The sequence below is a fragment of the Thunnus maccoyii genome, chromosome 3, assembly GCF_910596095.1.
Source record: "Thunnus maccoyii chromosome 3, fThuMac1.1, whole genome shotgun sequence".
NCBI lineage: Eukaryota > Metazoa > Chordata > Actinopteri > Scombriformes > Scombridae > Thunnus > Thunnus maccoyii.
In genome coordinates, this window is record NC_056535.1 from 4,546,688 (window position 1) to 4,559,070 (window position 12,383).

The 12,383-nt window shown below is 37.6% G+C and overlaps 1 protein-coding gene across 3 annotated transcripts; it reads right to left on the reverse strand.

Moving 5' to 3' along the window:
• Positions 1 to 1,966: 1,966 nt before the first annotated feature.
• On the reverse strand, positions 1,967 to 10,883 carry LOC121894425 (claudin-16-like). Of its 3 annotated transcripts, none has more exons than XM_042407011.1 (6): positions 10,766 to 10,883; positions 6,706 to 6,817; positions 6,216 to 6,351; positions 4,723 to 4,884; positions 4,433 to 4,497; positions 1,967 to 2,837 (listed from the first exon to the last, which is right to left on the reverse strand). In XM_042407011.1, the coding sequence occupies exons 2-6, from the start codon at positions 6,796 to 6,798 to the stop codon at positions 2,622 to 2,624; spliced, it is 672 nt and encodes a 223-aa protein (XP_042262945.1). In that variant the 5' UTR covers positions 6,799 to 6,817; positions 10,766 to 10,883; the 3' UTR covers positions 1,967 to 2,621. The 3 variants fall into 3 exon arrangements, 2 of the variants coding, with proteins under 2 accessions (XP_042262945.1, XP_042262946.1); XM_042407012.1 differs by lacking the exon at positions 10,766 to 10,883 and adding an exon at positions 8,469 to 8,976; XR_006095534.1 differs by lacking the exons at positions 4,723 to 4,884; positions 6,216 to 6,351; positions 6,706 to 6,817; positions 10,766 to 10,883 and adding an exon at positions 4,664 to 4,722.
• Between the last annotated feature and the right edge of the window lie 1,500 nt (positions 10,884 to 12,383).

Consider the following 12,383-nt stretch of genomic DNA (forward strand, 5'->3'; position numbering starts at 1 on the left):
TTCACCCTTGCCTGACTTTCACCCACTCCCCCCACTCATTCCTCTTCTCTGGCTCAAATACTTCTTTTGCACCCTGTTGTTCAATAATTGCAGACGTGGAATTCCACTTCTGCTCCACTGGACTGTGGCACATTCTCAAAGGTGGACTCACAAAGTTAACTTGCTCAGCCACTGCTACAACTGATACCAAGGCTCGAATGTTCTTGTTTTGTTGAGATTCAATATATATAAAATATTTGTTAAAGTTTGAAACTAAAGTTTAGTGTCTATCTGAGTGGTTGCAGGTTATTTTTGCAGGTATCAAATATTTTTTATTCCAGCAGGTGAAAGTGGTGCAAAACTCAAAAAGTTTCTTAAAGAATGGGTTCAGATTTGTTCAAGTCAGTTTGAATACAATACTCACACGGCCATAAATACATTCATTCACTTGTCCATGAAGTCATCCCTCCAGATGTTACAACAGTTACAAAGGTGGAGGGAATCCAAAGTCTAAATGCACTCTAAAATTCAGCTGAAACTAATATGAGGCTTCAGCAGTCTGAGTTAGTATATAATAAACAAAACAATACCTACCCAGTTAGTTGATTCAGCTAAATTGCACTAACTGCCCTCAGCTAAACTTTAGTGTGTATTTTTGCTTGGAACAAGGATTTTGGATTTTGTCCTGCCCATTTAACCCTCAAACACTGGAGACAGGATGCCACTCATTGTGAAATGAACCACATAATAACATCCTGGCGCCGTTGACAGCAACTCAAGAATTAAGAAACTGTGTGACCTGAAAAAGCTGAAAAAGGTTCAACTTGAAAATGTCAGCCAATCACGTTCATTTTGATTTCCTCACATATGTTAAAAGCTGATTTTGGCGGTCAGCGGTGCCCTGATTCTGAATGATACATGTTTATCACAGTGTACCAGGACTTGAATAAGGAAACAAATCATGGAAACACATCAGGAAACAGGAAACTTTTTTACAAGTCTGTATAATGGCAGTGGGAGCAAATAACTGCCCAATCAGAGCTGAATATATCAATTATGTGCTGAACAATAAACGCGCCTGTAAGTTTCAGGCTGGTGAGAAACAATAGTCTGTCACTTTGAGTATCCAACAGGCAATTTGTCACATTTTAGTCGTGTTAGGAAGGGATGAGTGACCACTAACTTTCAATGTGCATACAGGGGGCAGGGATATAAAAGGTAGCCGAATATTTCTTACTTAAGTAAAAGTAAGTTTAGTTGTGAAAAATTGAGTTAGATGAACGAAAAATATAGGTTGTTTAAAATGTACTCTGAATAAATGCTACTGTGTTGCATTTTTTAAAGTGGTAGTGGTGGTTGCTCTGGTGCAGCTGCTGATTTGGCACATTTCTGACTTTGACTTTTTCATGAGACTTTTGCTCCTAAACTGGAAATGATGTGACTTAAAGTGCAGCAACATACAATACTTGAAATAAAAATTACTTAAGTAAAAGCAGAATTACTGGACACATGGGTGTATTGTATTAAAATAGACATGAAAGCATGTGAAACTCTTCTTAAGAAAATCACACAAGCGTAGAATAACATTCAAAGAATATGTGGACCTTTCAAATGTCTTTAAATTGATGCAGGTTCTTGTAGGTGAAACATTCTTTCAGTTTCAAAGCTGCGCTCATAAATGATCTTTTTACCAAAGAGGCAGACCATCCACAGGTTTGTATAAAGATGTAAAAGAAGGCAGTTTGAGAAAATGCACACCAGTGGTGGGAACAGAGCATGGATGTGAAATCTCACATACACCTGACATATACGGATGCATCTATGACTATACAGGCTGCTCCACAGTGTTGATATGTGTCATTCAAACCATTTAGACTGTCATGCAAAAAAAAAAAACCTACGTGGACATTTGCTCCAACTGTATTTACACTATACAGAAGCATTTCACAACAACTGTGATTTATGGTATTTAATGTATTGGCTTCACATCCACATACAGCAGATGTATCAGCATCTGTCTCTTGCATTTTGCAGCTAAGCTCAAGTTATGTGGAGAGATATTTATGTACCTCTTATCAGTGATTAATCTTTTCTAAAATGAGACATTCAGCTTCGCACACATCTATAAATTCATATCTACTGTACATGAATATGTTGGCGCAGAGAGCAGCAGCTACTTACATAATGAACTTGATGAACTGAAGCTTGCAGCAGAGACCAAATCATAATAGTAAACACAGTAATTGGTTTCCCCAGTTTCTGCACTCCGAATGATGGATGATTTGTTACGCATGCGTTTGATTGGGACTTGGACAATGTGGTAATTTAGGAATGTGAGACTGGAAATTATCTGCTTAACTGCTAAACTGTAAACATCATTACAACTACATAACATGCTGCATAGTGAACCTCATCATTTATCAAATCAAATCAAATCAAAACTATAAAATAACACATATGGAATCATGGAATCGTCAAACTTTTGACTGGCACTGTGTGCTGAAGAGGAAGATGAAGGCAGACATCAACGCTTTATTGAAAAGTAGCATTGACTCCAACAGTCTCAGTGATTTCTTATACCAAAAAATACCAGAAGATCTAATATTGTAAATTGGATAGAACTAGAAAGTTCCAATAAAGCTTTAAACGTAAGTCTTGTAGTTTGAGATTGACGTGACATTGTTGGTTTGGGCCGACTGACTCTGAGAAAGTCGTGGTTGCATCCTTATGGCATCACTCATATGAGTCACACTCCTGATTGTCAATACAGCTGAGGTCAGAGAGCAGAACACACTTCCCACCATCAACCAGTAAGAGAGGCCAAACTCATATGTGATTCCTGGCATCTCCAGATTCACCTGTCAGAGGAGAAAATGCAGAAATAACAAGGTAAGCACATTATTTCTTACTTTGACTGTGCCTGTGTCTGTTCAGTAAGAAGAAAAATGGATACTGCAATTTTAATTTCTGGATTTTCTAAAAAAAAAAATTTGTGAACACCACTAAACCTTTGCTGTGGACTTATCCTCTCTCTCTTTGACACCTTTTTGTGAATTCCTCTGCCGACCTGCTACACTAGTTAGCGGAGTGTCTAACTGGATCGCAGCTCTTTCAAGTTATTTGAGCTTGACTTGGCAGGTTTGTCTCTGAGCAGGGCATCAAGCTTCATTTTCTGTCTGGCAGCAAAACACACTGTGACTGATACACAGCAGATTCAGGAGCTGAGAACTGGACTATATGGAATAATAACTCATAATGGTCCTATCATGAGTTCTATGCAAAGAGAAACATTTGTCAATTTTCAAATAAATTAACCTTCAAAACTTGTCATCATGAATTTAAGCTCGTACCAAAGACATGCACCACTCCCCCCCCCCCCCCCCCCCCCCCCCCCCCCCCACTTAGGGGCAGCGGAAGAAGCTGCAAACATTGTCAACATTGACATGACCTTATAAAGTTTCTATAGCTAACATGTTAGCAAACACATGCCTGTTTACACATCCAGCAGAGATGGAGAAATATTAGCATTCATTTGGAGTCGTGTCCCTGGCCTCTGGACGACTGTAAATCTAATAATCACTCTTCTTTTAGCTCTGTTTTTTTGTCCACCATCTCCTGAAGGCTCTTTAGCTGCTAAATGCTACACAGTATCACCAGCTAGCTGCTAACATTACCCGTCTGCTGTTATCTGTGGTGCTAGGCAGGTGTACAGTGTGTTTATCAGAACTTTTATTCACTGAAAACAGCTGCTTCCTATGTCTGGAAAGGGCTGCTGATGAGAGAGGTGAGACTGATACAAAACATTGAACCTGTGGCTGTAAAACCAAAACAACAGGCTAAAAGATGTTAAAATGCTTCGTAAAGCCAAGAGGGACTGAAGAGTCTGGTGATAATTCTCTGTGGGTTTGTCACTATGAGCAACACCTTTCACATTACATAGAGTCATTTCATTTATTATACATTGCTAATATAAACATATTGAGTACAGGAGCTTTAAACTTATCACGTTAATTAAATATTGTTAGCTTGTTAGCATACTTCCCAGGATGTGCTGTTTGAATAAAGTGACTTAATGGAGACATGTCTTTTCTTGTTTGTGTTTGAGAAGTCTATTCTCTGAAAACTGCAATTAAATTAAATCACATTTTTGTATCTATAATGCTGATAACTTTTACAGTGATTATTAGGGATCATAACGTGCAGGGCTAATGATAAAGCATTTAATAACTTTTTTAATTTTTTGTTTTGATCACGTAAATTCAAAACGTCCTTTAACAGACACAGCTGTAACAATCCTCCCCCAATACCACCACCTGTTGTCAGTTCCACACTTAGTTTATGTTGTAACTTATGGAAGTAACACGCATCTTGAAGGAAAAGGGATGAGATTAAATTGATTAGCAATACAGTGAAAATATTTACATTGTTGTTGGTGTTGTGTGCTGACACCTACTTCCTGTCTGTATCTGGTGTAAGTGTCCACACCGTACCAAAGCAGGCCCACTGCACCACACACACCTGAGAGAGAAACACACTTTAAACCAATACACAAATATGAGTCAAAAGTTCAACATTACGACTCCATGAAGTATAAACAACAACACACTAAATTGTGTGGAAATGTTTTTGAACCAGAGAATGATATGAATCTACAGCAGTCATCCGCTTTACAAAAACCACAAACCAAACAAACTGCTTCTGGCTGGATTTGATTAAGGCTGTTGAGTGAGCTGCAGTACCGACCTCCACACACACAGAGGGCGCCAGAGATCTGCATCAGCTTGCCTTGATCCAATGTGCTGGGGATTAATGTTGTGCACCTCAGGCTGGGTATCATGATTAAGATGGAAACCACAGACAGCAAACACATCCCCACCAACCCTGCTCTCATCGCCAACAAATCAGCTGTGGTATGAAAGAGACAAGGAAGCTCCAAATGTCTTCCTGCTCGGTGACAGAGTTCATCACATTACGTACACGTACAAACAGATACACCAGATTACTTTTTAAGCACATTTCATAGTAAAATAAACTCCTTATGGTTCATCAGTATACTTACTTACTTAATTTCCGTAATTTGTGAAAATGTTTAACAGTGTGAGTAAAATGTAATGAAAGTATTTTCTAAATTCTTACATGAACTTGAATATTTCTTTTCACGGTAGAAAAGAAAAACAAGTGCATTTGGTTATTATGTTTTAAATTGTTTGGATATTGTACATTTTTATAAATAAAAAAGATAATATAAAAACCTCACAGTTCTTTCATTCTGATTTTTTGAAAGTTTCTGGATAAAAATTAAAATGTTAAAGTTGAGTAAAATTTAAAATCAAATTATAATTTTTTGGCATGTAATTTAAATTACAGATATATTTATGCAAACAGTATTGGAAGATTGAACTTCATTAAAAATCTGCATTTCTGTGTTTATCAATTGATCATAACTCTCTATAATCTATCAATCTATCAATGACATATTTTTACATAATCTGTTTCATATACCATACTGCACCTATTGTACTTTGTATGTTTGTTAGTTTTTGTTAATTTGATGTTACATTATATTTTGGATTTGTACAGTTTTAAACTGAGTGTGCCATGGTACAAAATTTTATTGTATAGATGCCAGTTGATTCTGATGCAGATGACAGTAAAATGTGTTGCTTATTGTTACTTGGATGTCTGAGCTTCATTGTGCAAAAATGATGTGCAGAGTGTAAAACTTGAAAGCTCTTTTCACGTTAATCTGCTTAAGATGAAAAGCTTCTCAGTGCTCTCCTCAAATCTGAGTTAAAGGCGAGTACAGTAGCATGATGTGTATTTCCAGTATGCAACTTACACAAGTGTGATGTGGTAACTTGAAAGATCAAGTGAAGTAGGAGGCATCCTGTCCAGCAGTTAAATGTTTGAAATGAACAACAGTTGTTTATTCATAAATTCTGGATTTTTAATGAGGGTGAAGGAATAGATGTTAAGTATTTTTTACAAGTTTATGGAACTTTTTTGTGGATAAACCATATTAGTCACAGATTATTATTCAAAGTAGAGTGTTTTTATATGTAAACAAAACATGTCTGGAGGGGAAACATGTCTGTTTTACTGCTAATGAAACACTGATGGCAACAAACTTCATCAGAAAACAATAACGTTGGTTTAGATCTTGTTGTTATAGTGTGTGTCAATTTAGAGGTGTCGCATTTGGATCACAATAGTACCATGATTGTAGTGCTGGTTACCTGGCAGATACTCCATGTAGGACACCGATACATCACATGTCCTCACCCCGACCAGACTGTCATGAACACACTCACCCCAAAGGCCTCGACAACGGGAGCTCAGACCCACCGAGGTCAGCTGGTCTTTAGCTCCTTGCTGGACCAGGAGACACATTACAGGTTGTGAACAGCCTGATCACTAACATGGACTTAATGATTAAAGTCAGGGAAGACTGTGCTGTAAATCTATCTAAACTGTAAGTGTTATGTATTGGTAATGTTATTTGGCATAGAATAACATGATTAATACACACTTCACATCAGTGGCTGCCTTGTAGTAACCACACACAAAAGTTCAGGGTTTAGCCAGCAGTTCATCACTGCAGTCAGATAAACGACACAGTAGTGCAGCCTAGTGGTTACTCTCTACTCTCTTTACATACTGGGGTAAGATTGCAGATGTGTGTGTGTGTGTGTGTGTGTGTGTGTGGATGCAGACCCATGTTCCTACCCTCCAACAGTCCTTTCCAGCAGCAGCGATTAGCAGCAGCAGGCTTGTCACTGCCATCAGCAGCCCCAGGACCTCAGTCTGTCCTCTGCTCATCCTGTCCTCTAGTCAGCTGCTGGAGAAAATTAACAACTTCCTTCATAAAAAATATTACAAGTCATTTTCCAAATGCTGAACAAGTGCAGCTGATTTACAGAAAGGCCAGACTTCAAGTGACACAGAGAAGCAGCTCAGTATTCTCAGATGGACTTGCCAAAGCATTTCTGAAATAATGAGTTTTAAATGGAGTTAATGACCCATACAGTCATGACACCCAGTCAGCACCAGCGTAGGAAGAAGTATTCAGATCCTTTACTTAAGTGAAGAAATACTCCATTACAAGTGAAAGCCCTTCATTCAAAATCCCACTGAACTAAAATTACATGATTATTGGCAAAAATCCAAAAAGTAACTAGTAGGTCTAACTGTAGCTGTGTGAAAAGGTTGCTCCTCTCCTTTTTCACTAGACCATCGTTCCCAACATAACCAGTATTTTTTGGGTGTGAGTGTGAGTTTATCTGTTCATTTATCAGTCATGTCAAACAAATAACTGAACACAAGTTTCAGTTGAGTAATTTGTATTTCACAAGGTTATGTTTTGTTGAAGGGCTTCAGTCCCTGCTGTAACGATGATGCCTGTTTGTGATGGTGTTTGTGATGCTTTATCAGTGATATTTAAAACAGGTGTGCATCATTAAATTATACTCTGTTAAACTTGGTGCACTCATAACTGTGTGTGTGTGCGTGTGTGTGTGTGAGACTATAGAAAATTGTGATTGTCAGCAGCAGCAGCAGCAGAGAAATCCCATAACAATGTTCTGTATGCTTTGAAAGCTCACCCTATGGTAACCTGAGCAGATGGTTGGTTCTAGTTGAGGCTTAGGAGGTAAAATGACAGTCGCTGGTGTACAGGAGGAGCTTTCTGTGCTGCAACCTTTGGCTGTCGTTTTCTCTTTTCTTCAGTTGTAACTTATTATTGTTCGCAGAGTTCATTTTTGCCTATTTCATTAATAATTTTGTTAATAAGTTCTGCCTTTTTTGCACATTCTTCTGCTTCAACCCCCCCTTTAAAGTTTTCCAGTGCCAGGCAACATCTTCTAAAACATGGCGGCGGCACTACAAGCTGTCAGATAAATTCAGTAAAAAGTACAATGATTCCCTCTGAAATGTAGTGTAACATAGCATAAAATGAAAATACTCAAGTACAAATATCTTAAAATAGTTATTGAGATATAACTAATTTGCATATTGTCTGACACAAAAAATAACCAAACTGATGGCAAGATTGAGAATTATTTTTTTTCCGTTTTGTCAAAGTATAAGTTAGTATAACCTGAATGTGGATGTACACATGTTTTAGACAAGAGAAGAGACACTGAAGAAAAAAAATTTAATTCACACCTCAAGAGGAAGTCTGATATCCAACTCCAATTTAGCATATATAAAAAGATAGTCCTTAGACAACTCGTACAACTTTAAGATGATTACTGTACTTATAAGAAATCTGCTTTTAACATTTCAGGCACTGTTTTCAATGACGTTACATTATCTTTTAATGAGCAAAATTTCCTCAACTGTTAAAATTATCTCCTCATGTGGTGAAACTGCCTTTTCTTTAAATATCTTGAAACAAGCCTGAACAGAAATCATAGCGGTAATCTTGCAGCTGTCATGAGGGTAATGAACAGTGCTGTGGAAGTACTGAAAAAAAAAAAAAAAACACTTACCTCTTAGAAAATGTTTTATTTCAAGCACTGACTCTCAAAGTGGCTCTGTTCGTTTCCCAAAGAGAGAGAGAAACGTGGGAGAAATGTGCAAAAGCAAAGCTTCAGAGTGTATACGAGTGTGTTCCTCTGCCCTTGTTCATTCCCAAATTAAGTGGTGTAGGCCTGTGTCAGCAGGGTTTGGCAAAGGGCTGAAATTAAGAATCTAAACACATTAACCATGCATGACCTTCATAAACTCAACTATGACTTTCTGAGCGTTTGCATTTTGCTCTCCTCTCTGTTTATCCTCTGAGAAGTTTCCCCCTCTGTTTCAACTTTGACTTAAATTAAAAAAAAGCAATCCTTCTCCCTTCAAACAGAGGAAAATGTGCCTTGTTTAAAGACATTTTCTGCCATTTAAAACTGCTCAGATGTGGGAGGGAGATATTTGTGTGGAGATGACAAGATAAAAAGGAAACATTTAAATGCATCAGAGTGAGAAAGGAGGGAGCGTGAGAGACAAAGAAGACAGACAGACAGGCAGATAGAGAGATGGAGAGAGAGAGAGAGAGAGGCGAGCCGTATTGAGACGTTCAGATGGATTATTGTGGGATGAAAATGCCAGCAGGCTCGTTGCCAGCTGCCTCCGAGCTGCTGCTGACAGGCTGAAGAGGGCAGTGTTTGTCTTCCTACTGCAGCACACCTCACCGGCAAGATTTGAGTTGTTAAGCAATTTTAAAAAAAAAAGAAGAAAAAAAAAAAAGAAAAAAAAGCTCTTATCCATAATTACTTTCAGTGATGTATACTGACTCCAGAAAGCTCTCTGCATATTTATATGGAGCATTAATAGGTTTTACAATAATTAAAAGTGAAAAAAAATAATTTAGAATTTACAAAGATTAGTTAAGGTCTTATAAATAAGTGTGCTTTAATAAAAAAATTGAAAGATTTGGTTGCAAGAGTTTCTGCTGGGCTGATCATTAGTAACAGAGTTGAACAGTGAGACTGGCAGTGACAAGTTAGCCATCCGTGTGTGTGTGTGTTTGAATATTGCCAGTTCTTGTTTTTGTATGTGTGTGTTTATCAGTTATATTGTGTGTTCTCGTGAATACTAGCAGGCATTTGCATGTTCTTCCATTTGTGCATGATTTCAAGTGCTAATTGTTTTTATGCATGGCTGTTTGTGTGTGTGTGTGTGTGTGTGTGTGTGTGTATTCACTGTGTGTCCTGCATGGATTTTCAGGTCTCGCTCTATCCCAATCTTCTCTCTGCATTACTCCACTCCATCCTCCAAACAGTATGGCTTAAAGCATAATCACCTATTGATTCCTCATCATTATTACCACAGTTAGTGTTGTGTATGAAGCCTCATCTGAACGGGAGGGTGAGGCGGAGCTGCACGGGACCATCACACTCTGCCTTTGATTCAAACAAGGTCAGCGGAATCGATCCCCTTTGATCGGAGACTTGCTCAGAGAAACAACAATTTCCACAGGCGCTGCCAGCAGAGCACACAGTCTGGAGCTGCTCCTCACTACAAATGTCTGTGTAAACTCTGCCTCTTGTTGCAAGGCCACACATGAAAATTAATCAGATTGTCTTTTCATGAAGCTCTTCGGTTTTAGTTTGCATTTGTGATTCAAGCATGTTTAATACCTGCTGAGTAGTTTCTGCCTCCAGTTCCCATAAACCCTTCTCCTGTAACTTTAAAGCAAGAATATGTCATTTTTAAAACAAGAAGTAACAGATTCTTCTTTTTACAAATGTAAGGTTGAATTCATAAGCAATAAAACAAACCCTTGCCCAGTTCAACACACTCAGGAGTTTTGGTGCTACAGCTGTTCTTGGTCTGGTATTGTTATTATTATTATTATATGACCAGCAGCTTATAATGGCTAATGTTAGCTAATGATAGCAAACTGTAGATAGATATTGCTGTGTAACTGACATGACTGAGTTCACATCACTGACTTTATGACTCTTCTCTACTTGTGCAACTGCTACACTGTGTTTACAGTTATCCTGTGTTCTGAATCTGCATGAAACATACCCGCGATATTTTATGTAAAATGACACAGTTCCAAAATTGTTACACAATCCAAAACATGTCAAATGCTCAGTGGCTCAGTTCCATTCAAGTGTCCAAGGAAGCCACACTGGTGAACCATCATGCACTACACCAGGGTAATGAATTTGGAAAAACTAAATGGGATTTAGCTGTCAATAATGTTATTAATTGCACCTGTGCTTTTCCTGCTTTGATATGTCAAAATGTCTACTGTGTAAAAAGTCTATTTTCTCTGTGTGGCACAGCTCACCATCTGCCCTATTGCTCTCCTGACATCCTCAGGTGTGTTGCATCAGTGGCAGATTACGAGTCACACCCGTCCCCCCATGTGTGACGTCTGCGCTGACCGCTTCCTTCCTCCCGTGTGCACCAATCTATCAAACTAAAAGACTTAAGATCAACACACACTTGCAACATATGACACACGTCAAAACACACACCCACACCCATTGTTTTCTACGTAAACCCACACACTAGTGGTGTCTTGACACGTGACTAATGTACAGGGTTCCCACACATTTTCACAAACAAAATTTCAGAATTTTCCAAGACCATTCATAACCTTTAAGTACACAGGGATTAAATCAACAAAAAAAATCTTTTGACTGAATTTTTTTTTCAAGCCTGCATTTTACATCTCACTATTTCATACACCTGCTGGGCACACGGGTGAGGCCTACAGGACACGATTAAACAGTATTTACTTTATAGAGTAACCTGTCATTTACTTTCAATTGCTCTACACTTGAATTATGCTATGTACTGTGTGTGCTATCAGTTGATTACCTATTCCTATTGTATAATGAAAACCAATAGGATGTCTTTACAGGCTAAATGGATGAGGAGAAATAAGTGTGCACACGCAGGCTCATCTAATTGCAAACTGTCACAATTCTATGCTGCTGAAATAAACTTTCCATATGGATTACTCTCAGATGGAAGATAGGCTATGGGTCATTGCAAAATGATTGCTTTGATTGCAGGTCACTCTTTCTGGAACTGTGGCTTCTCGCGCCTTCCTTGTTAACTTTGATTTTGATTATACAATATTGATTAACTTTATACTATTGCTATCAAAATTGCTATTGATTGCTGGACATCAAGACTCGTAATTTGGAGGGCTTGGGGTATTTTGTCATGTTTGTAAATCAATATTTTGGTGTTAATCTACTGTCAGCTTGTGTAGGCAGCTAACATGAATGTGCGTGTGTCCACCAAGATTTATTTTTTTATTTTATTTTATTTTACACGTATAAAGATAAAACACATGAATGAAATATAAAAAGTATGTGTGAGGGTGAGGTAGAAACCTATAATGGCTTATATGAAAACCACACCCAAAAGACATACAAAAGGTAAAATACAAACATACAAAGTCATAAATACATTTTAAATATATGTGTTTAAAAAATTGCACTTTAAAATAAGTGTAAAATTATAGTTAAAGAGTCTCTTTTTGTACATAAAGGAATACATTAAATGTACATTTTCATACCACAAGATAACTCCACGATATCTGATAGAAAACTGACCACGTGATATTTTATACAAAGGAAGATGAAGATTCTTAGCCTGTCTAGCTGGATAATTATGATATTGTGAATTATTAACAAAATTATATCTAAAACTCGGATTAAATCTATCTATCTATCTATCTACATCTCACTTTAAAGACAAATGTACAGATTTGACGAATATTAAGGTAAAAAAATAGTCAACAACTGCAGTTTAAAAAAAAGGTGCACTTGGTACAACAGCTTTGGAAAAAGTTGCTAATCTAATAAACTGTTATTGCAGCAGCAATATTTTGTACAGATAAGTTGAGAAAGTACTTGCCCATAGAATATTACAGAATGTTAAATATGGAT